The sequence below is a fragment of the Hibiscus syriacus genome, unplaced genomic scaffold (assembly GCF_006381635.1).
Source record: "Hibiscus syriacus cultivar Baekdansim isolate YM2019G1 unplaced genomic scaffold, ASM638163v2 tig00005465_pilon, whole genome shotgun sequence".
Taxonomy (NCBI): Eukaryota; Viridiplantae; Streptophyta; class Magnoliopsida; order Malvales; family Malvaceae; genus Hibiscus; species Hibiscus syriacus.
In genome coordinates this window covers 756995-777660 of record NW_024062059.1, presented here as the reverse complement: position 1 = coordinate 777660, position 20666 = coordinate 756995, and the positions used below count along the sequence as shown (strand labels likewise).

The following is a 20666-nucleotide window of genomic DNA, read 5'->3' as shown; positions in this document are numbered from 1 at the left end:
TGGGTTTTCTCACATTTCTTTGGTCTATACTTAGCTTGTAAACGACCAATAATTGGTTAGGGAGAATACAGCATGTGGTTTGCTAATTGACAGCAAAAATGTTATTCCATTCAAGTAGTGGCCAACGGGATTGATTAGTATAAAGTGTCTAATTGGCCCACTTCCAATTTGCTACACAATTTTATATTCGTTGCCACTACTGGCTTAAGGAAGGAGGATGATCGTTAACCACCATCCCCACTTAAAATAATAGCAAAAGTAGCCAACAACCCTTCACCAATCAAAATAAAATAAAATAAAAAGTTTGATACATTGATTGATAAGCATAACATTGTGAACCGTCTAGTCTATTATGAGATAGGTTAAAAAGATTATGATATACAAACCATCACAAATAAAATAATAACATTAATTTATTTAAAAAGTTCAAATAAAAATTAATAAAAAATAGACAAATTTGTTATATAGAGTATAAATACAAAAGGTCATATTACATTAAATGTTAGAATTTTAGTTAAATGTATATGAAAATTTATTAAATGTTCTTAATTAATAAAATTTGTCTATCAATGTGATTTTTAACTAGTTATTACATGTAAATAAGAAGTGACTAGTTATATAAAATTTACTTCAAAATTGATGGATCTCATTGACTTACACCATGGATGACGTGATGAGTCGAGTCCATCAAATAATTTCTCTATATATAAGGATGCCAACAGATCATGTTTTTACCAACTAAACTCGGCCTAAGAAGTATACCACCCCCACTCAAACTTAACACGACCTAAGGTTAAGAAAGTCACATCTAACTCGAAATTTAACCTAAATTTTTTTGGGGGAAAATTTCATCGACTCGACACAGGTACATACATATAAACATTTCTTGTTTTTATTAGATAAAGTAGGACTAATTTGAATATAGACATTTTTGAATAATTTTTTTCTTTCAATTTATTTATACACCGCTCATGTTACACCATACACTTTTTAATCAAATCAAAATAAAATTTGAATATTGTATTCAGGGAGAAATTGTCATGTTGAAGACTCTAAGAGTGTAGCCAGCTCATTCCAGCAATCCCACTCTCCATACGTCTTATCCCTTAAAACCCCACACCGATGGCTCATCTTCACATATTCACATCCTCTTCAACACAAACAAAACACAAGCATGGCTTCATCACTTGTCTCTTCCGTTGTCTTGTCTTTGTTTCTAGCTTTCATTGCCACGGTCTCAGCTCAAACAGCTCCGGCACCTGCGCCCTCCGGTCCCTTGAACTTCACCGGCATCCTCGACAAGAATGGCCAATACACCTACTTCCTCCGCTTCTTAGCCGACACCCAGGTCGGTAGCCAAATACAAAACCAACTCAACACCACCAGCGAAGGCTTCACCGTGTTTGCTCCGACGGACAATGCCTTCAACAACCTCAAACCTGGTCTGGTCAACAGCCTCGACCCACAGAAGAAAGTCCAGCTGATCCAGTACCACGTTCTTCCTAAATACTACTCCTTGAACGACCTCCAATTCGTGAGCAACCCCGTTAGGACCCAAGCCACCAGTCAAGAAGGCGCCGTCTTCGGGCTCAACTTCACCGGCCAGAACAACCAGGTTAACGTCTCGTCCGGGGTGACCGAGACGCTGGTTAATAACGCGTTGTATCAAAAGAAACCGCTGGCGGTTTATCAAGTGGACAAGGTGTTATTGCCCGAGGAGTTTTTTGGAGCCAAATCGCCGGCTGCTGCTCCTTCACCTGCAACGAAGAAATCATCAGGGCCTAAATCGAACTCGACCGCATCGTCGACCGCCGATGAGCCAGCTGCGGCCGATGATTCGGGTTCGAGCGGAACGTTTATGGGGTTGGGGTTGGTCCTTGGGCTTGCATTGGCTTGCATGGGATTCCTCTCGTGATATATATGAAGTTTGAATTGGTTTGTGGTGTCGTCGACATTTTTCATTATAAATTTCTTCTTTTCGAACATTGATTGTATTTTTCTCATTTTTTTGTTGATTTTTCTTCCGCGTCTATTGATGTTAATAATAATAATAATATGTGAGTTTCTTCAAATGCCTTAATGATCTCTTCATCTCTCTTTCCTTACCATATACATCTGAGTTTGATGCTAATTTCATGAAAAATAGTGTAAATTACTCCATGGTCATTAAACTTATGATTTCTATTTTATTTAAATGACTGAATAAAATATCTTTTCGATTAAATAACTAAACTTTTAATTTGCTTTTAGTCAATTCATTGGTCATTAATTGTTAATAAAATTATTGACGTGATAATTAAATAAATTTGTATAACAACACATTTGATCTTCATTACTTACACATTCTATTAGTTTGTTCCTCATTATTTTATAGGTTTATTACATTTATTGAATTACACATGTCATCATCTTGCTAGATGATTAAATTTATTGAATTATTTATATTAATATTAAGATCAAATTGATAGAATGTATATAAAACGAGAATAAAATTTACTATTATATAAATTTATTTAACTATCACTTTAACAATTTTGTTAACAATGAAATACTGGTGGCTTGATTGAAACCAAATTGAAAATTTAGAAATCTAATTGACAAAAAAAAAACAAATCAGTTATCAAAACAAAATACATCTTATAGTTTAGTGACTTTGGGGGTAATTTACCCTGAAAATATTGAAAGGGATTTGTGCATCCTAACATTTGCGAATTGGAAGGGTCGTCCTCGGCTCTGTAGTACCGATTTGGATTAGTCGGTCAATAGATCGGATACCAGTGATTAATTAAAAAAAATAGATGATGAACGTGATTGGCACCTCATTTTGCAATATATATTAACCATTTTCTTGCTTATTTAACACAACATGCATCAAAGTAATGCTTTCTTTCTGCATGTCTTACATTTAATATTAACCTCATTGCATTTACCCCTACCATAGTCACATGTTCCTTAATTATTTTGTCTCTCAATCACAGCAGTGATAGATCCAAGGAGGTATATACTATATAGTTTATGCATTACTTGTTATGGATCGTGTTTGAAATGCCCTGACTCAGTGCTGAACCGAGGACCAGGAGTTTGCACCAACCCAGTTAAAAGCTATAGGGCTAAGAAAGGCATCTGGGCTCCCAAAGGAACTGACTAAAGCAAGTGCATGTGGTCGAACTTCACTGCACAGATTTGTTATCTCTCTCCTCACTGCTGCCCCATTGTCCACTGATAGGAACCCATATCTCAGATATGTAATGTCTTCCAGACAATTGAATGCATACAATGATCTCACCATCCCCAGCACATCCTGCAGAAGAAGAAAAAATGACAATGAAGACTCAACAACGTTCATTTCGCTAAATTAGACTCGAATATCGAGCTGGTAGTAATGCTAGATTCACCTTTAAAGAACCAGAAGCTAGAGTTGCTTCTGCTTCGACAAATGTTTGGAATATTGCTCGGTCTGAAAAGGCTTTGCCCAAGTCCTCTGCTACCTGATAACTCTGTTGTGGAGATAAGTAATACGAGTATTAGACTACAAGCTGGAGGGGAAAAAATTAGCTACTTTAGATAAAAGCAGGTGCTTCCTCACCATGTTGAAGGTCTGCTCTTTACTTTCTCCCTTGGCTAGACATTGTGAGACATCCGCAACGAAACGATTCAAAAGCTCTCTCTCCCTTAAGCACAAGGCATCCATCTGACACGGGACAATGGCAGGCGATACCAATGAATTTAATGCAGAACTAAAAGAATATCGCAACTGATGCTAGTCTTATAATTTACCTGGAATTGGGTGCATCTGAGGGTAGTGCTAGTGAGGTGTGCTGGAATGACAGGACAGGGTTTATTCATGTGTTCTAAACCTAGACCCTTGAAAACCTTGTTTCTCTTCTGGGCTGCCATATATTCAGCAAAGAGAGCTTTGCTGACCTGAATCAACATGACAGGGCAGGGTTTAGTTGTAAAAAAAAAAAAAATTGTCATTGTCAAAGAAAATGTAAGAAAAGAAGAAAGCAAAATTTTGCCTGCTGAATCAAAATATTGTTGTCCCCCTCAAAAGTGGATTGCACATCATGCTCGGCTTTCAGATGACCAACACGGTTCTCAGTCCTCCACAAGCTTCACGACATTCCTAAAGCATTCAACGATTGAATGTCTGTAATGACACTTATTGTTGAAATCTTCAACTTAATCCAAAATTGTTTGTACTCTCACCTGAAGTATTTGCATGTTACTCCATGCATGTAAGAGTAGCCTTGAATGAACTTGAAACTACATGAATGGTTTTGTTTGATTGGGGTGTCCTCTTCACATAAAGCATTTTCAAGTAATTTGCACCGAAACTCAAAGCATAGCTGCAGCATGAAAAAGCAAATAGATTAAGGGGCCGTTTACTAAAATCGTAGGCTGAAACTAAACCATCAATGGTCCCATCGCAGTCCAAGTAATTGAAATACAGGTCTTCAATAACTTCATGTCAGCATAAACATCTAAGGCCAAAGCTCACCACCTATAAATTGGAATAAATTAGCTATTAACATAGATGCTAAGTTCTTATAGTTGACTTGGTTGACACTCCAAGTCCAAATACAATAATAAGGTGTTGTATCCAGGACCTAATCATGTGATTATTCATCAAATGTGCAGATGATGTGCGTATCCGCACGCGGGGGGTGGGGGGGACACATCGAAAAATCAATTTAGCACCCCAACAAAATAACCATCTCTTGATTATCTAAAGTTCTAAAGCACTAGAGCTACACTCTTGAGTGCATTGGTATCAGCCTGAACCAGAAAGAAATGAAAAGGAATACATATTTCATAAAGATAAACTGTACATATACTTACATCTTTGCAATGAGAGGCAAGAGTCGTCGTTGATGACTTGGGTAATCTAGCAATAAGACCTCGGGCTCGTTCGGCTTAAGAGAAAAAGCCCTCCTTGTTAGAGCATACCTGATAGCAATAGATACACCAACCTGAAAGGAGAGTAATGACATGATATCAGTGACCTTCATGTTTGATATTACAGTCCTGCCACCCGCACCTCAAAATACAAATGCAAATCTTATCCACCAATAAAATGAGATCAGCTACTTGAAAAGAAAAATGAGATGTACCTTTGACTGATAAACTGCATTAACTGCAATAATAACACGGCCTGCTGTCAAAGGGGACATGAATGCGGCAAATCTCTGAATTCACAGTAAAAGTGTAAGTTTTTAATACCAGATTCGACCGTTATCGACACCATTTAAACCAATTTTATGACCACAGTCCGCAATGCGAATGTTTGGACATACATTATCATCAGCATCTCTGATCTGGGCTATAAGTGCATGAACCCCTTCATTGTTTCCATTGATATTAAGCTGTGAAAACACAATCGTGTGCGTCGCATGCTAGACAACAAAGCAACAGTAGAAGTATACCGCATCAGCATATACGCAAAACAGAGGAAAGGATGATATAAACAGTTAAATAAAAACTACACATTGCAAAGTAATCTAAAAATAGATTGTATGAAGAGAAATGGAATTTGGTTCCAAGTCAAGTATACCTTGTCTGCCCCTCAAATCCAATACTTCTGAGCTGATTCACAAGGTGTATTAATGACAAACTCCCCAGTCTTTGAGTCATATGTCGTTACTGTTTCAATTCCGCGAACCTAAAAGCAATAACTTTAGAATAAATCAAGAAAAAGAAGAAGACTGCATAAATATCAGGAAAAAAAGGCCTGATTCTCCTTACTAAAGGATCAGAAAACCTCCACATACATTACTTCCATGCCCCAACTCAGTCATTGAAAAGCAACCTTTGACCTTGTAATTTTCAGTGTCCCTCAGCCACTTGTCGTGATGGTGCTTTGTACCAAAAAATTGGATGGCACCACCCCTGCATACATTATGACATTAGTAGTAGTATTTAGTTAAGTAGTAGCATTTTGCTGTTTGATTTTCTATTCCCCGTTGCAAGAAGGTTAAATGAGGATTCAATCAAAATATGCATCTTGTGTTGTATATTATAGAATAGACTAATGCAACCAAAGAAAATACGAAATGAACATACGTTTAATGAAGACACTTCAAGGAACCTACTCTTACGCGAACACGCTTAATCAAAGCTATTAAAAAGGAAAAACTGGGAGTGATGGCATAAGTGTTTGAATGCATCTAAAGAGAAAATTTGAGACAATAGTCACCAAAAATTTATACATAAAATAAAAATATTAAATCCAAAGATATAAGAGAATGAAACCTTCTAAACATCAAAACAATCCAGTAACCTTCATAAAACTCTTTGTCTCTGTCGAACGAGACACTTTACGATGTAATAAAAGAGTGGTGAGCAAACCAAACAATTTGACAAACTGTTTCGCTACACGATTCTGATTATATCGGCAGTCGACCATTTACAAAATAAGGGATCTGACAAAACGTGACCACTAAAAAGCCAATCATGAAACAAGTGCCATGAGGATCTTTGTGGAAACACCAACACAACCTCAAAAGTATGCGAAAAACTTACCGAAAACCATAAGAAACGTACCACAAGAGCAGAGAAAAAGCGTGCTACAAGAAAAGAGAAAAGCATATCACAAATACATATATTCTTATTTACAAAAGAGGGGATCTAACAAAACGTGACCACTGAAAAGCCAATCATGAAACAAATGCCATGAGGATCTTTGTGGAAACACCAACACAACCTCAGAAGTATGTGAAAAACTTACCGAAAACTATAAGGAATGTACCACAAGAGCAGAGAAAAAACGTGCTACAAGAACAGAGAAAAGCGTGTCATAAGTACATATATTCTAATTTAAAAGTGAAAAAACTAAAAAAAAAACAAAGACATTATATGAAAAAAATAAGAAAAAATAATAATCACCGGCGATCGGTAACTAATATTAAAATTATTGCCGTAGTGAGTTAAACAAAAAACAAAAGGAGAATAAAACGACACAAAAATATTGAGAAAAAAATTAGGTTAAAGAAAAGATGTATGCTTTTTTTTAATTTCTTTTTATGAAAGAAATGAATAATCGATAGTATTATTAGTCATTAGCTGCCTAATAATTAATGAAAGGATACTAATCTGGACTGTCGATAGTATTATAACTCATTAACTGTTTATCTGGAAACTTAATAAAATGAAATTAAAAATTTAATGACTGTATTACAAGTTTTAAAAATTTGGTGACCGAATTGAAAGGATCTTAAAAGCTCTGTGATCAGTCTAGCTTACCCTTAAATTAATGGGTAAATTATGCATTTAATACTTAAATTATCAGTTTTGGTTCATGTTAATACTTAAACTTTCAAGTTTTTCAAAATCATGCCTAATTTTTATTTTCATTTTATTTTAGTACCCGTTGTTAAAAACTTAACGCGTTTAGTACCTAAACTTTCAGTTTTGGTCCTTTTTAGTACCTAAACTTTCAGTTTTTTTCAAAACATAACATTAAATTTTGAACTTAGGTACTAAAATGAAACAAAAACTATATTTTTTATTGTGGGATACTAAAATGAAACAAAAACTAAACATTAAGTATGTTTTGAAAAAACTGAAATAGACTAAAACTGATAGTTTAGGTATTAAATGCGTAGTTTACCCTAAATTAGTTTAATTTTCCATGAATCCGATCTTCCTAAAGACAAACGCCCCTGCGTATGGCCCCATCCTGAACGGGTAATTGATTTCAATTTCCAATCTTTCTCTCAGTTGCTGGCTTACTGCTTACGACCTCCACGATCAGACCCAACAGTTCATCGAGCGATCTGGTTTGACTCTTCACGCTTTTCATTTTGATTGACTGTCGACGAATTACTGTACTCTTCTAATATTTAGGAGAAGTTGAGATTGAAACTAAAGAGATTGAGGAGTAGGGAAAATATTAGTTTGCTATATCAAATTTCCCAGTTTTTGTGTTATTTCTATGATTAACCATTCTCTTCCCAGAACAGATCAAATATTAGATGGTGAAAATAGTTGCGGTCAATGGATTTTAGGTTTCTCATGTTTTGGGTCTTTTTTTTTAATTGATTAATCATATACGCAGACAAAGAGTGACATCAAATTCAATGAGTGCAGAATTGTTAGTGACTTTTCCTTTATTGGCAATCTCTAATGGTTGAACAATTTTGCCTTTTGTCTTTACTTTAGCTGGAGATATGCTGTTCTTAAACCATCTATGGGAATATGTTGTGACTTCACTTCCGGGGCTGCTCATACCCAGCTCTGTGTCTTTTACAGGTCTAAGCTAAACTTTTGAACACTACATTAGTGCTTTCACCGAGGTCGGACGACTCGGTAACTTGAGTTCAGGGACACAGATTGACTTGTTTTCATCTATCAAAATGACAGAGATTTCAAGTTACACAGCTTGCAGGCAGTTATCTCAGATGTTCTTGGCTGTTGCCTTCTTTCATAGTTCGGAATACATTCTAGCGGTCGCGTTCCACGGGAGATCGAATGTGACTCTCAAGTCACTTCTAATCAGCAAAAATTATCTTCTCACGATGATCTTTTCCTTTCTGGAGTACGGTGTTGAAATCGTTCTATTTCCTGGGTTGAAAGAACACTGGTGGATGAGTAACACAGGTCTTGCATTGGTGGTCATAGGTGAAATTATACGGAAGTCGGCTATAATAACTGCTGGTCGAGCCTTCACGCACCTTATCAAGGTTCACCATGAGGAGCATCATCGGTTGGTTACTCACGGTGTCTATAGATTCGTCCGTCATCCGGGGTACTCTGGTTTCCTCATTTGGTCAGTAGGCACTCAAATAATGCTCTGTAATCCCATATCAACAGTTGCCTTTGCAACTGTTGTGTGGAAATTCTTTGCAGAAAGAATACCATATGAAGAGTATTTCTTAAAGTGGTTCTTCGGTTCAGACTATGAGGAGTACGGACGCCAGGTACATTCCGGTGTTCCATTTGTAAAATGAGGGTTTATGACCTCGGAGTATGGATTTTGAGTAGGGATTTGGTTTAACTTCAATGATTGAAAAGCTTAGCAGCTACTAACTGAAGTTGGCATTTGTATATGATCAGAAACGGACATTTTCGTGTCATCTTATTCACACATGAATGAAAGCAAAATTTTCACGTGGCTAATTAACATATGCCTCTATTCCTATGCTCTACTCATTAGTTAACATAATTTTAACCATTTGTCCATTTGTCCATTTCCACATTTTTCTTGTTTTAATTCCATTATTGTTTATGTCAAATGACATTAGACTGAAAAGTAATGGACCTTCACTGGGAATAACAAGATAATGAGTTAATATTACCTGTTTGATACAAAAAGTCCAAGGCCTCAATTGGTCAGAGCGTGTGCTAATAATGCGAAGCTCGCAGGTTTGTAACCTGCATGGGCCATTTTGAATAATTTTGTTTCCTAAACGGCGTCGTTTGATTATTTTAGCTGTCTTTAAAGGCCACCACTTTCACGCCGATCAGATTGCACGCAAGTCCTATTCTTATTTACTTTGAAATTTCATTTTTCTCACTTGTTTTTATTTATTTATATTATTAATATATTATATACAATATAATATATATTCGAAGATGATTACTACAATCATTTGACATTAAACGTTCATATTCCTAACATTCATAATGTCTAAATTCGGAACCTCGATAAATAACAATAATTCTTTTACCACCGAGATTATTTGGTTCGTAAATTTATATACATGAAAACTAAGTAGTAACAACACTACGAATTGTTTTTAAATAACATGGGTGGTTGTATGATAATATATATTTATAATATTTTTAATCATTAATAATATTTGTATTTTATAACTATTTGAATAAAAAAATTAAAAAAAAAACATTCTTTTTAACAGTGGAGGCTATTTAATGATTAGTATAAATCGTTTTTTAAAATGAACTTTTTTTTAAGATAATAACTAAAACAAGCCAAAAACTAGAACAAGTTTTCTCAAAAAATAATTTTAAAACTAAAATTATCATCAGGCCAAATAGATAATTCTATATACTTTTCGTCAATATTTTTTAAAATTTGAAATTGCCACTAATCATCATTAACAGAGCCTAATCTCTTGCGTTTTGCATTATTCGAATTTTTGGACCAACTATACCATTTTCAAATCATTCGAAAAGGAGAAGGGGACACCTTAACCGACAATTTTAACTTTTCGTTGAAATGTCCAATAAATCCTTCTAACATACACCATTATGGCATCACCCAACCGGAATCAAGGGTACTCGCGTAATTCCAGCTTCGTAACCTTTGCGTTTCTTCTACCTTTCCCCTCCCTCAGCTTATCTTTATATAGTGTTATATATTCCCTTCAGTCTCGTTTTCATTCCACTGTTATATTTTATATTTAAAGATAGTCTGGAGATTAGGGATTTTAATTGCGAAACCCTAATCTCAACCCTCCGCCTTAATCAATGGCGGATGAAGTCGTGTCTACCGTTTGCATAAACGACACACTGACGGACGACGAGCTGAGATCGGTTCTGGCGCGGCTAGACTGTGACAAGGACAAGGAAGTATTCGGTCTGGTCTGCAAGAGATGGCTGCATCTGCAGAGTACCGAGAGGACGAAACTCTCTGCACGCGCGGGATCGCACATGCTCAACCGCATGGCTGCCAGGTTCACTCGTGTGCTGGAGTTGGACCTCTCTCAGTCCGTGTCCAGGTCTTTTTATCCCGGGGTTACCGACTCCGATCTCGCCGTCATCGCCGAAGGTTTCAAGTGCTTGAAGGTGCTCAAGCTGCAAAATTGCAAAGGTAAAAGAACACTTCGATTGATTTTGGGGTTTCGTTTTTTAACTGATAATAGTGCTTGATGATCTCTGTTTCTCTATTTTAAGTTTTTGGATATATGAATTTCAATTGGTTGGATACTTATATATTCTTAAATGGGGCAATTTTGCGTGGATCTTCTCTGTATAACAGCTATTACTGATAAAGGATTAGCTTTGATTGGTAGCGGTCTTCCTTCCCTACAGTCTTTGGATGCAACATATTGCCGAAAGTTAACAGACAAGGGATTGTCAGCTGTTGCTGAAGGCTGCCATGACCTGAGAAGCCTCCATCTGGCTGGCTGCAGATTTGTCACCGATGGATTGCTGTTAGCTCTTTCTAGGAATTGTAAGAATCTAATAGAGTTGGGCCTGCAGGGATGTACCAACATTACCGACTCTGGACTCGCAGATCTCGTTGATGGCTGTCAACTAATTAGGTATTTAGACATTAATAAGTGCATCAATGTTGGGGATTTTGGGGTTTCCAAGGTTGCCGAGGCTTGTTCATCGTCTCTGAAGACGCTGAAGTTGTTGGACTGTTATAAAGTTGGAGATGAGTCCGTATTCTCCTTATCCAAATTCTGCAAAAATCTTGAAACTCTTATAATCGGTGGTTGCCGGGGTGTGTCTGATGAGTCTATAAAGTCGTTGGCGGCAGCGTGTAAAAATAGTTTGAAGAATTTGCGGATGGATTGGTGCTTAAACATTTCTGATTCTTCATTAAGATGTATTCTAAAACAATGCGAGAACTTAGTGGTGCTTGATATCGGATGCTGCGAGGAGGTTACAGATGCTGCTTTTGAAAGTCAAGGAAATGGGGAAATTGAGTTTGGCTTGAAGGTTTTGAAAGTCAGTAACTGTCCGAAGATTACAGTGTCGGGAATAGGTATGCTTTTGAGTCGATGCAATTCTTTGGAATACCTTGATCTGAGGTCTTGTCCTCATGTAACTAAGGTAGCTTGCGATGAAGCCGGATTAATTTTTCCCGAGTTTTGTAAAGTAAACTTCACTGGTAGTTTAAGCGAGCCTGACATCCTCGTTTAAGATGAAGCACTTAACTGTTGCAAGTACTTGACCAGGTATTAAAGCCAAGTAGAGTGCCATAGCAGGTGAGGGCTTTTAGCAATTTCTTTCCGTGTCTTGTACATGTTATGCATGAAGCTTGGTTGGGGTAATGTTTGTTGTTTATTATTTTGGTCGTATGTGTATTTTGCATGTATATTACTCTTCCCATGACTTGGTGGAGTGATGTAATTTGTTCTTACATCTCCATTGATTTGTGTTCTTACATCTCTATTGATTTGCCTCCGGCCATGACAATAAAGCTGTGTGGCTTCTTATTAGTTTTCTTGAATTTGGCATGTTCTATTTCAGGCATTCATATAGGGATAGAGAATGAATGGAGTGGTAGATTGTTTGATCAAATCTATTCCATTAAGAAGAGTTCGACAAATGAATACACTCCCTCGAATATAAAATAGGTTATATGGACACAGCCTAGTGATCTCAGTGGTTAGGTTAGAGCACCATGTATGCAGGGGCATATGAGCGTTCATCGTTAATGGATGAGAGCCTTTAAACTCCAGTCTAATAAAATAAAGTTTAAACGGATTGAAATAGGATTGAAATTTTGTACAGATTTAACATGTTCGTACGTTCATATTGTGAGGGTTTTTATTTACCAAACGATTTATGTTAATAGACACTTCTAACTATTCTGTTTTAAGGAGAATTCATGTCGTTCCAATTCAAGATAATTATGAAAAAAACTCTTTATACATATCTATATATAAATCAGGTTTTAATAAAAAGATGTATATAAAATTTGACATATATGGTGTTAGATTATGACCTTAGTTTTAGAAGGCGAGCTAAGGCGTCGGACGCACAGAGGCGCCGGAAAATTTGCATCCGGTTACACGGGCGAGGTGAGAAACGGTCCTTTCTCGCTTTTAACGCTTTTCTGGAAACCATGTATATAGTCTTTCTTTTATATAAAATTTAATTTCAGAATTGACTGTTTGATTAAAGCATGTATACAATCAACAACTACCGTTTGATGAAATTTAAAGTCTGGAATTTTAATTTGATTAAAGCCTGTATATAGTTTCTTTTATATAAAATGTAATATTTTAATATATGATTTTCGGGATAATTTAGATCCGGGGTAATGGATGTTATATGATTTATTTTTTTTTTATTATTGACTTTTTTATTTATATTTTCTTAAATTTCAGCTTTATAATGTTATTTTCTGTACAAAATATGTTATATAATTGATTTACAGATTTTTTAGTATAAAAGTGCTTCTTCGTTCTGCGTTCTGTTCTTAGGCTCCAGGGATTCTTTGCGTCTCAGTATGCTTGCACCTTTTAAAACTAACGGATCGAACTTATATCTAAACATGATTGAAGAATCGAGGAGCATATATTTGAATCAACAAAAACTTTTTACATTTCTTAAGACTTCCTCCTTCCATCAACGATTAACAGCATGATGAAAACCGAGTATCAACATTCGTAGCTACAAGCCGCCCGGAAAGTGACTTGTACATCTTCTAGTCCCCGGGACATTGCTTGCTGGAGATACTTGAAAGCTTTCTGATAATTCAAGAACCCCATGAACCAGAAATCGAAACCGTCGACCTTCATGATTTCCATGTACTTCTGCCATGGATTCTTCACGTTTTCACTCTCGTTCACTCCTTTATTTTCTCAAGAGGTATGGGACCTGATGTTGTCGACAAATAGCATTGGCAAGCCTTAACCATCTTCTCTCCTTCTCCAACACTAAACAATTGTTTGAAAACTTTCTCCACCCCTCCTCCTTGAAGAATTCTTGCCCCCAAACTCAATTTTCCCTTCACTGTTTCACTGATCTTCGGCCCCAATCTCACTGCGGTTCGGAAATGCGAATTTCAGATACGAATAATTCGATTATTTTTCGAGTTTTCGAGTTTTCTCATATGTTTAGAATGTTCATTACCATGCTCTCGGATTCCGTGTGCGAAACTATCAGCTTTCTTCCCTAGCTTGTTCATCCTTCGTAGTAAAAAGTTACCTTTGCCTGCAATTCCGAGACTTCGCCAATTAGTACCGAAAATCATCTTCGTTATGAACATTTCCATAGTTAAAACCAAAACTTGCTCTAAACGTTGCAGACCCCGGGGCATCAGGCAAGTAGCATCTCGGGGTTCTCTCGATACACGTTCGATTTCATCGGAACTCTGATCATAACTTGATCGAGCAACTGGTTCTTCATTTTCATCGAACCAAACTGAATCATGTATACTTGTGAGGTGTTGAATGAAATGGTTAGGCAAATGGTATTTAAAGGGGATGTAAATGGGGTGGTTGAATCATCAAACTTTATCAATTTTGACAAGATTCGGTTTCTTTAAGAAAAAGATAGTGACGAAAAAGACAGGCAGACGTCATGGATTGGGTTTTTTTTCTCTACAAGAGGACGTGGGATTGGAACTTTCTGATTTCTACTGCTGAGATAAAGGGAACATGCATTTGCCAACAAAATGGAACAAACTGTAGACTCGGAAAGTTGTACACAGGATGAATGCGGTGAGTTCATGGCGAGTCAGTGATGCTTCAACTTGTTAGACATGTCATATTGTCATGCATAGACCATGTGAGATGAACTACCATAAAGTTAGACATGTCGTATTGTCATACATATACCATGTGAGATCAAATATCATGCCCCTACAGCCCTTTTCTTTTGTTTAATGTTAATGTTAGAGTTCGTGACTCAAATTCCATTTTGATCTAGTTTGAAAAAGCTCTCGGTCGGGGGTGCAAGGGTGACAGGTTCCGAACCTTGTTGCTCAATCAATCCGTACAAGAATATACTTGTTCTGTTAATTTTTTTATTGAAAGTAGAAATTCGTATTGAAATGATATTTTATAGTATCAGATTTCTTTCTAATTAATTAATTGATCTTATAAATGAATAACAAGGAATTAGTGTTATTGTAAAACGAAGTCGTGTGATACCTTAGAGTCGTAAACTCTGTATTTTTTTTACATTATACTGATTTTTTTATCTTTGGCATGTGATTTTTTCCTTTATGATTTTCATGTGAATTTTATGTTTTGGTTTTTGATCTAGTCACATTTAATCACTGTTATCTTCCTGATTATCATAACAGTAGAATTTTTTTCTTAGATATTATTATTCTGGGTAAATTACGTTTTTAGTATCTAAATTTTTAGTTTTGATCCGTTTTAATACCTAAATTTTTAATTTTTTTCAAAATAATATCTAAAGTTTAGTTTCATTTTAGTATTTCAGTTCAAAATTTAAGACTATTTTGCTTCACATTAAAGAAACACAACAATGGAAGAATCCGAGGCCGGTTTTGTCGACATTAAGAAAAACATACCATACGTGTCCGTATGCTGAATCTTCAATGAGCCCAACCAAGCTGTTTATATGACAACAGTGGGATCGTCCGGCTTTCGAGGACAATACAAAAAGTCGTTCAGTCTTTACCTATCAAGTATCAAATGTGCTTTGTAAAGGGTTTGTTTTTCTTAGAGGAGAAATAGGGTTATGGTAGTTTTTGACGGTTTATTCTTGTTATAGATAAAGAGTCGTAAACAATAATTGATGAAAAGAAAAAAAGAGGAGCTAAAGAAAGGTGACAGAGTGAGAGAGACTCTTTCATACCGATCTGGTATGGTAGGTTATATATGAGTCATTAATGTTGATGTTAGGTCTAAAAAAATATTGTCTATTCATAGGTTGAAAGAACAAATAGATCCGTCTGTGAGATAATGAATGTAAGTGGTAAATCATGTGGATCTACCAATGATAATATCAAAGAATAATAACAAATATCAGGGACTATAATTAATTGAAAGATATAAAATTACAGAGGTTTCGATAATCAAATAGATTTAATAATAACAATGAAAATATCACACGTGAAGTAGGTCAGTTGGCATTGCCACATGTGCACCGACAACTTTCTCCATTTGCATGCGGCGGCTACCCCTTACCAAGACAGCATCATTCATATTCAAGCAGTTGAAGGTTTTGAGAACCACTTGCATGTACAATCTTCATCTTCTTCGATAACTTCATATTAGCAGCAGCCTCCTTCCACCTCAACCCCCCATCACCTCAGTCTATCACGTGTTGATAACCTGCCCAATAACGCAAACCAAGCAACAAGAGCATTTCGAGGAATATAAAACGGGAACCATATGAGCCTCGCCTAACATACACGCTCCGTTTTCCTTCTCACCATTGATAACAATCGAATACCTCGGAGAATCTATACACCCCCAAATCCAATACACAAACACTTTCGGGAATCCATGCGCATCAAGCACACACAAAATAGTGTCACAATGCAAAGAATCGAAATCCTTCTGTAACTCAACCTTTATTACACATCTACAGACAATCCCTTCTTGCCATATCCCCTCACCAGCTCTTGAGCGAGAAGGATGTTGTCAATAATGCTTCTACCCTTTACAAAAGTAATTAACTCTTTGAAACAATACCCAGCAATATAATACTTGGCAGCAAGATATAGACCTGTACTCCGGAACATTACTTGGACTTGCTTTCTTTGGCACCAACGTGACTACTGTGGCATTAAAGCCTCTCAAAGGTTCCAAGGTACTACAATAATAAAGGACTGCCTCCACTACATCCTCACCGATAACCCCGAACTCTTATGATAAAACCAAACTGTGTAACCGTTTAAAGAAAACATAGCTGCCCGCACCTCCTCTCTAGTAACAATCTTTCCCAAATCCTCCTTGGCTTCGGCAACAAGGCCCTAACCCAGCAGTTCAAAAATGTGTCACGGTTGGCAAAGAGGAGGAGAAGCACGAAGCGAAGGGCATTGGAGATTCAGAAAATGAATTAGGGATTGAGCTAGGGATTACATGTTGTGAATTGGGGAATTTTGATGAAGAGGAATTAAAAATGGAGTATGTGAAAAGAATGATTTTTTTCTTTTCTTGAATCTCTATTCTCTCGTCTACTATATCATTTTTTCTTCTCTTCTTCGTCTATTTTTCTTATCTATTTCTCGAGGATCATAACAAATTGGTATCCAGAGCTACTCTTCCTAGCAACTTGTTCATTGTTATACCCTAGAAAAATATCAAACCATGGTCGAAACTCCTAACCATGGTCGAAACTCCTAATCTTTCTTCAATCCAGCAATAGATCGAAAAGTTAGCTAATCTAGGAAGCAAACTACAGAGGGAAATAATCCTCTTAAATGGTGGCAGAATCAAGAAAGTAGGTTGAGTACGTTGGAATCCAAAATGACGTTGCATCAGTGAAATGTGCAGCACATTTTACATATTCTAAATGATAAAAGGAGTGAGCATCAAATTCATGGGGGGGGGAAATGGGTCAGTTTTCACTGGGTGACTTTCAACCCTTATTCCTTGCTCCTCAAAAGACATTATCGATGATAATCGAAGGCACATATGGCGTTCCTCAAGTGTTCGATGAAATGTCAATAAGAGAAACTAATGTTGAATTTCCATCCATCACCGGCTCCATGAAGGTTAATTCACGGCTGCAACAGAAACAAACCACAGAAGATAACAAGGGTGTTATGAGGGCTGAGTTGGAATTTACACAACAACTTCAAAATCAAATTAATGTTCCAGAAGAATTAAGAATTTATCCAAATTCTTTGTTGGTATGGACTCACAAAAACAATTCATTAATTTTTCTTCAAAGACAAATGTGGCTCATTTTCTTATGTGTCAAACAGTGGGTAACTCAAATAACCTGAATTCTATAGTTCAATCGATGTTGAGGGAAAAATATTTCATGGTGTTTATGAATGTAAGTGAAGATATCACAATCCTTGATCCTTATGTGTTTCGGCTTTCGCTGATGGGAAAATTAATAATATAATGTCTAATTTTTCTAATATTTAAACTTACAATGACCTAAATTATTATTAGACAAAAAAATTTGAATACTTATTTTTACATGAATCAAAATACAATTACATCAAATCTATCGAACATATAAAAATTTTACAAGGGTTGAGGTCTATTTGAACCCTAATAGAACTTCGTCCCTATCAGTGATATGAAGAATGCTTATTATTCTTAGATGTCTTGAATTTAAGCACGACGTTTGTAGGATTAGTAATTAAAAAAAAACTAAAAACATAAAATACCATTAAGTAAATAGTTATGAAACATTTTCACAAAAAGCGCCATCATAATGCCCCCCAAAATCAATAGGGCCATCATCCATGGATGGATGAGTCAAAAGAAAAATAAAACACACTTAAAATTGATAAAAATTGATAAATTCTTAAAAATTGATTTAATATTATAGATATTATAAATTCTTAAAAATTGAATTGTTATTCAATTTAAATAAATAGATAAACCATTCCCAATAGATTTAATCTCATTTATTAATGCTTCCAAATAGGCACATAACTTTCTGCATATTGTGACTTTGATATATCAAGTTCTTTTCATTTATAAACCGATCCCCCAGGTCATGTAATAACGTCAACAACCTTTTAAACTCCTTTAACGCTAATAATTCGTTAATCTCATGGGAGCCAGTTGTTGCAGCTCTCTCAAACATCTCTTACTCGCATTTCATTATCGTCCTCATCCTGCACGTACTTTCCCCAGAACCAGTGGTTCTTCCAAACTTCGTTCATCTCTTCAATATGGACGTTCTTCGTCTCCGGCACCAGCAAGAAGACGAAGGCCGTCATGATTACGACGAAACCGGCGAAGAAGAAAAATAGTCCGAACTTCATGTGGCACAGCATGGTGAGGAAGATTTGGCCGATGATGAAGGTGAAGATCATGTTTACGGCCACGTTTATGGCTTGTCCGGCTGATCGGATTTCCAGTGGACAGATTTCGCTCGGCACCAACCACCCCAATGGTCCCCATGACCATGCGAATGCGGCTACGTAAGCGCAGATGAAGAACAGCAGCATGTTGGCGTCACCCTTTGTTAGGGTTCCTTCTCCGTTGAACCCGAACTTCATCGCGATCGTCACTCCTACGGCAACCTGCGTAGATTTATGGTGGTAAAGGAACATATGGTTTAAATTTAGTCAAAAATGAACCTACAATGAAAATGAATCAAAGAAATGTGAAAATCATAAAAATTAAAGGACAAAATTGAAAAAAATAGAAAATTTGTTATAAAAAAAAGGAATTGAAGTTATATAAGGTGCAAATTTTATAAAAACAGCTTTACATGCGGGAAGAAGGGAAGAAATAAAGAAATTAGTTACCAAATCGTAAAACTATCAAATTATTTAACTATTTTTTTTTTTTTGATTGACTCGAAATTTTCGAATTTCATCATAATTCAAACTCAAAAACTAATTCGATAATTTGTATTGACTCGAATAACTCAAAATTAATTAATTAAAATCAAGTTGAGTTTTGGTCGGGCTTATTTTTAATGAGCTTAAATGATGGTTGAAGTACCTGGAAGATAAACATTTGTATGCCACCTTCGAGGAACAAGACCTTTCGTCCGAACTTATCGACAGAATAGATAGAAACGATGGTGGCGACAACGTTGACGGTGCCGGTGATGACTGCAGACATGAGTGAGGCGTCATCGCCGAACCCCAACGTCTTGAAGAGAACGGGTGCGTAGAACATGATGACGTTAATTCCGGTGAGCTGCTGGAAGAATGGGATGAGGATGCATAGGAGAAGTTGAGGCCTGTATCTTGGTTGCAGGATGTTCTTCCATGGGTTATTCACCTTCTTCGAGGCCTCGGTGGCGTCGACCAATTCTTGAAACTCGGCGTCGACGTGTTGTGTGCCTCGGAGTTTCTGCAACATTTGCCTCGCCTTATCGGTTTGGCCTCGCTCGAGGATCGAGTTCGGAGTGTCCGGTAGCACGTATGATCCGATGGTCATCACGACTGCCGGAACGACCGCGAGGCCTAGAGAAAGCCTCCATCCCCATCCGCCTTCGATCTTCGACGTGCCGTAGTTAATTAGGCCCGCAGCTAGAATTCCAAGTGTGATGGCCATTTGAAAACCAATGTTCAAAGCTCCCCTGATGTTTGCAGGTGCCATTTCGGATAAGTACACTGGCACAGACTGCATTGCATACCACGGAGAAATCAATAATTAGAATTCGAATTAGAATTACAAGAAGCTTTACTGTTGATACAATGTACCTGGTTAGCGAATCCGACGCCGACTCCGAGCAACAAACGGCCGATGATGAGGACTTCGATGTTCATGGCAATGGCATTCAATATGGCACCATGGAGAAAAGCAACGCCACCAACAAACATCGAGATTTTCCTGCCGAAGATCCTCGTAACGATCGACGCGACGAAGGAAGCGATCAATGCAGCAAGGTAAAGGGAAGATGTGAACAAAGTAAGCAGCTGGCTATCGAATTTGCAATACTCGCTCTCGGTCCCGGCAGCATGACTCTGCTGTTCCAATACATCCGGGAAGAACTTCTTCAAGAACGGCTCCATCGACGTGACGCCGCCGGAGATTCCGAGGTCATAACCGAAGAGAAGACCGCCGCTGGCGGCAATGAGACAAGTGCAGACGACGAACGCCGTGACACGGCCTTCGTAGGCGACTGCCTTGCCTGCTGCACCAACATGTCCTCCGCCCACCATCGCTCTACCGATCCGCAACCTCAAACTCCGTCAGGGGAGGCCTTAAAATTATTGTATGGAATCAAATTAAACAGAGAAATAACGTAAGAGGAGTGAAGGGGAGATGGTTTTAATCTGGGTTTACTGGTGATTTATGAAGGAATTGTTTGAGGATACTTGAACGCACATGTATCACCAGTACTGGGAAAGGAATAAAACTCTCTCCCGCTACTCCTCTTCTGCTTCTGCTTCA

General features: G+C 37.1%; 4 protein-coding genes and 1 pseudogene across 6 annotated transcripts; 3 read left to right on the top strand and 2 right to left on the bottom strand.

Moving 5' to 3' along the window:
* Positions 1-1093: 1093 nt before the first annotated feature.
* Positions 1094-2080, top strand: LOC120199776 (fasciclin-like arabinogalactan protein 6). The gene has a single exon (XM_039200792.1). It carries the CDS (start codon positions 1175-1177, stop codon positions 1913-1915), a length of 741 nt encoding a protein of 246 aa, XP_039056723.1. The 5' UTR covers positions 1094-1174; the 3' UTR covers positions 1916-2080.
* Positions 2081-3055: 975 nt separating this feature from the next.
* On the bottom strand, positions 3056-6406 carry LOC120199684 (annotated as a pseudogene).
* Positions 6407-7693: 1287 nt separating this feature from the next.
* Positions 7694-9064, top strand: LOC120199694 (protein-S-isoprenylcysteine O-methyltransferase B-like). 2 transcript variants are annotated; one of them, XM_039200712.1, is made up of 3 exons: positions 7694-7778; positions 8161-8250; positions 8362-9064. In XM_039200712.1, exons 2-3 carry the CDS (start codon positions 8169-8171, stop codon positions 8946-8948), a joined length of 669 nt encoding a protein of 222 aa, XP_039056643.1. In that variant the 5' UTR covers positions 7694-7778; positions 8161-8168; the 3' UTR covers positions 8949-9064. The 2 variants fall into 2 exon arrangements, with proteins under 2 accessions (XP_039056643.1, XP_039056644.1); XM_039200713.1 differs by lacking the exon at positions 8161-8250 and having other exon boundaries at positions 7713-7778; positions 8251-9061.
* A 1289-nt stretch (positions 9065-10353) lies between these two features.
* LOC120199775 (F-box/LRR-repeat protein 4-like) lies at positions 10354-12069 on the top strand. Of its 2 annotated transcripts, none has more exons than XM_039200790.1 (2): positions 10354-10771; positions 10940-12069. In XM_039200790.1, the coding sequence occupies exons 1-2, from the start codon at positions 10429-10431 to the stop codon at positions 11830-11832; spliced, it is 1236 nt and encodes a 411-aa protein (XP_039056721.1). In that variant the 5' UTR covers positions 10354-10428; the 3' UTR covers positions 11833-12069. The 2 variants fall into 2 exon arrangements, with proteins under 2 accessions (XP_039056721.1, XP_039056722.1); XM_039200791.1 differs by having other exon boundaries at positions 10432-10771; positions 10974-12069.
* Positions 12070-18234: 6165 nt separating this feature from the next.
* On the bottom strand, positions 18235-20628 carry LOC120199774 (sugar transport protein 11-like). The gene is made up of 3 exons (XM_039200789.1): positions 19973-20628; positions 19263-19892; positions 18235-18835 (listed from the first exon to the last, which is right to left on the bottom strand). Exons 1-3 carry the CDS (start codon positions 20432-20434, stop codon positions 18386-18388), a joined length of 1542 nt encoding a protein of 513 aa, XP_039056720.1. The 5' UTR covers positions 20435-20628; the 3' UTR covers positions 18235-18385.
* Between the last annotated feature and the right edge of the window lie 38 nt (positions 20629-20666).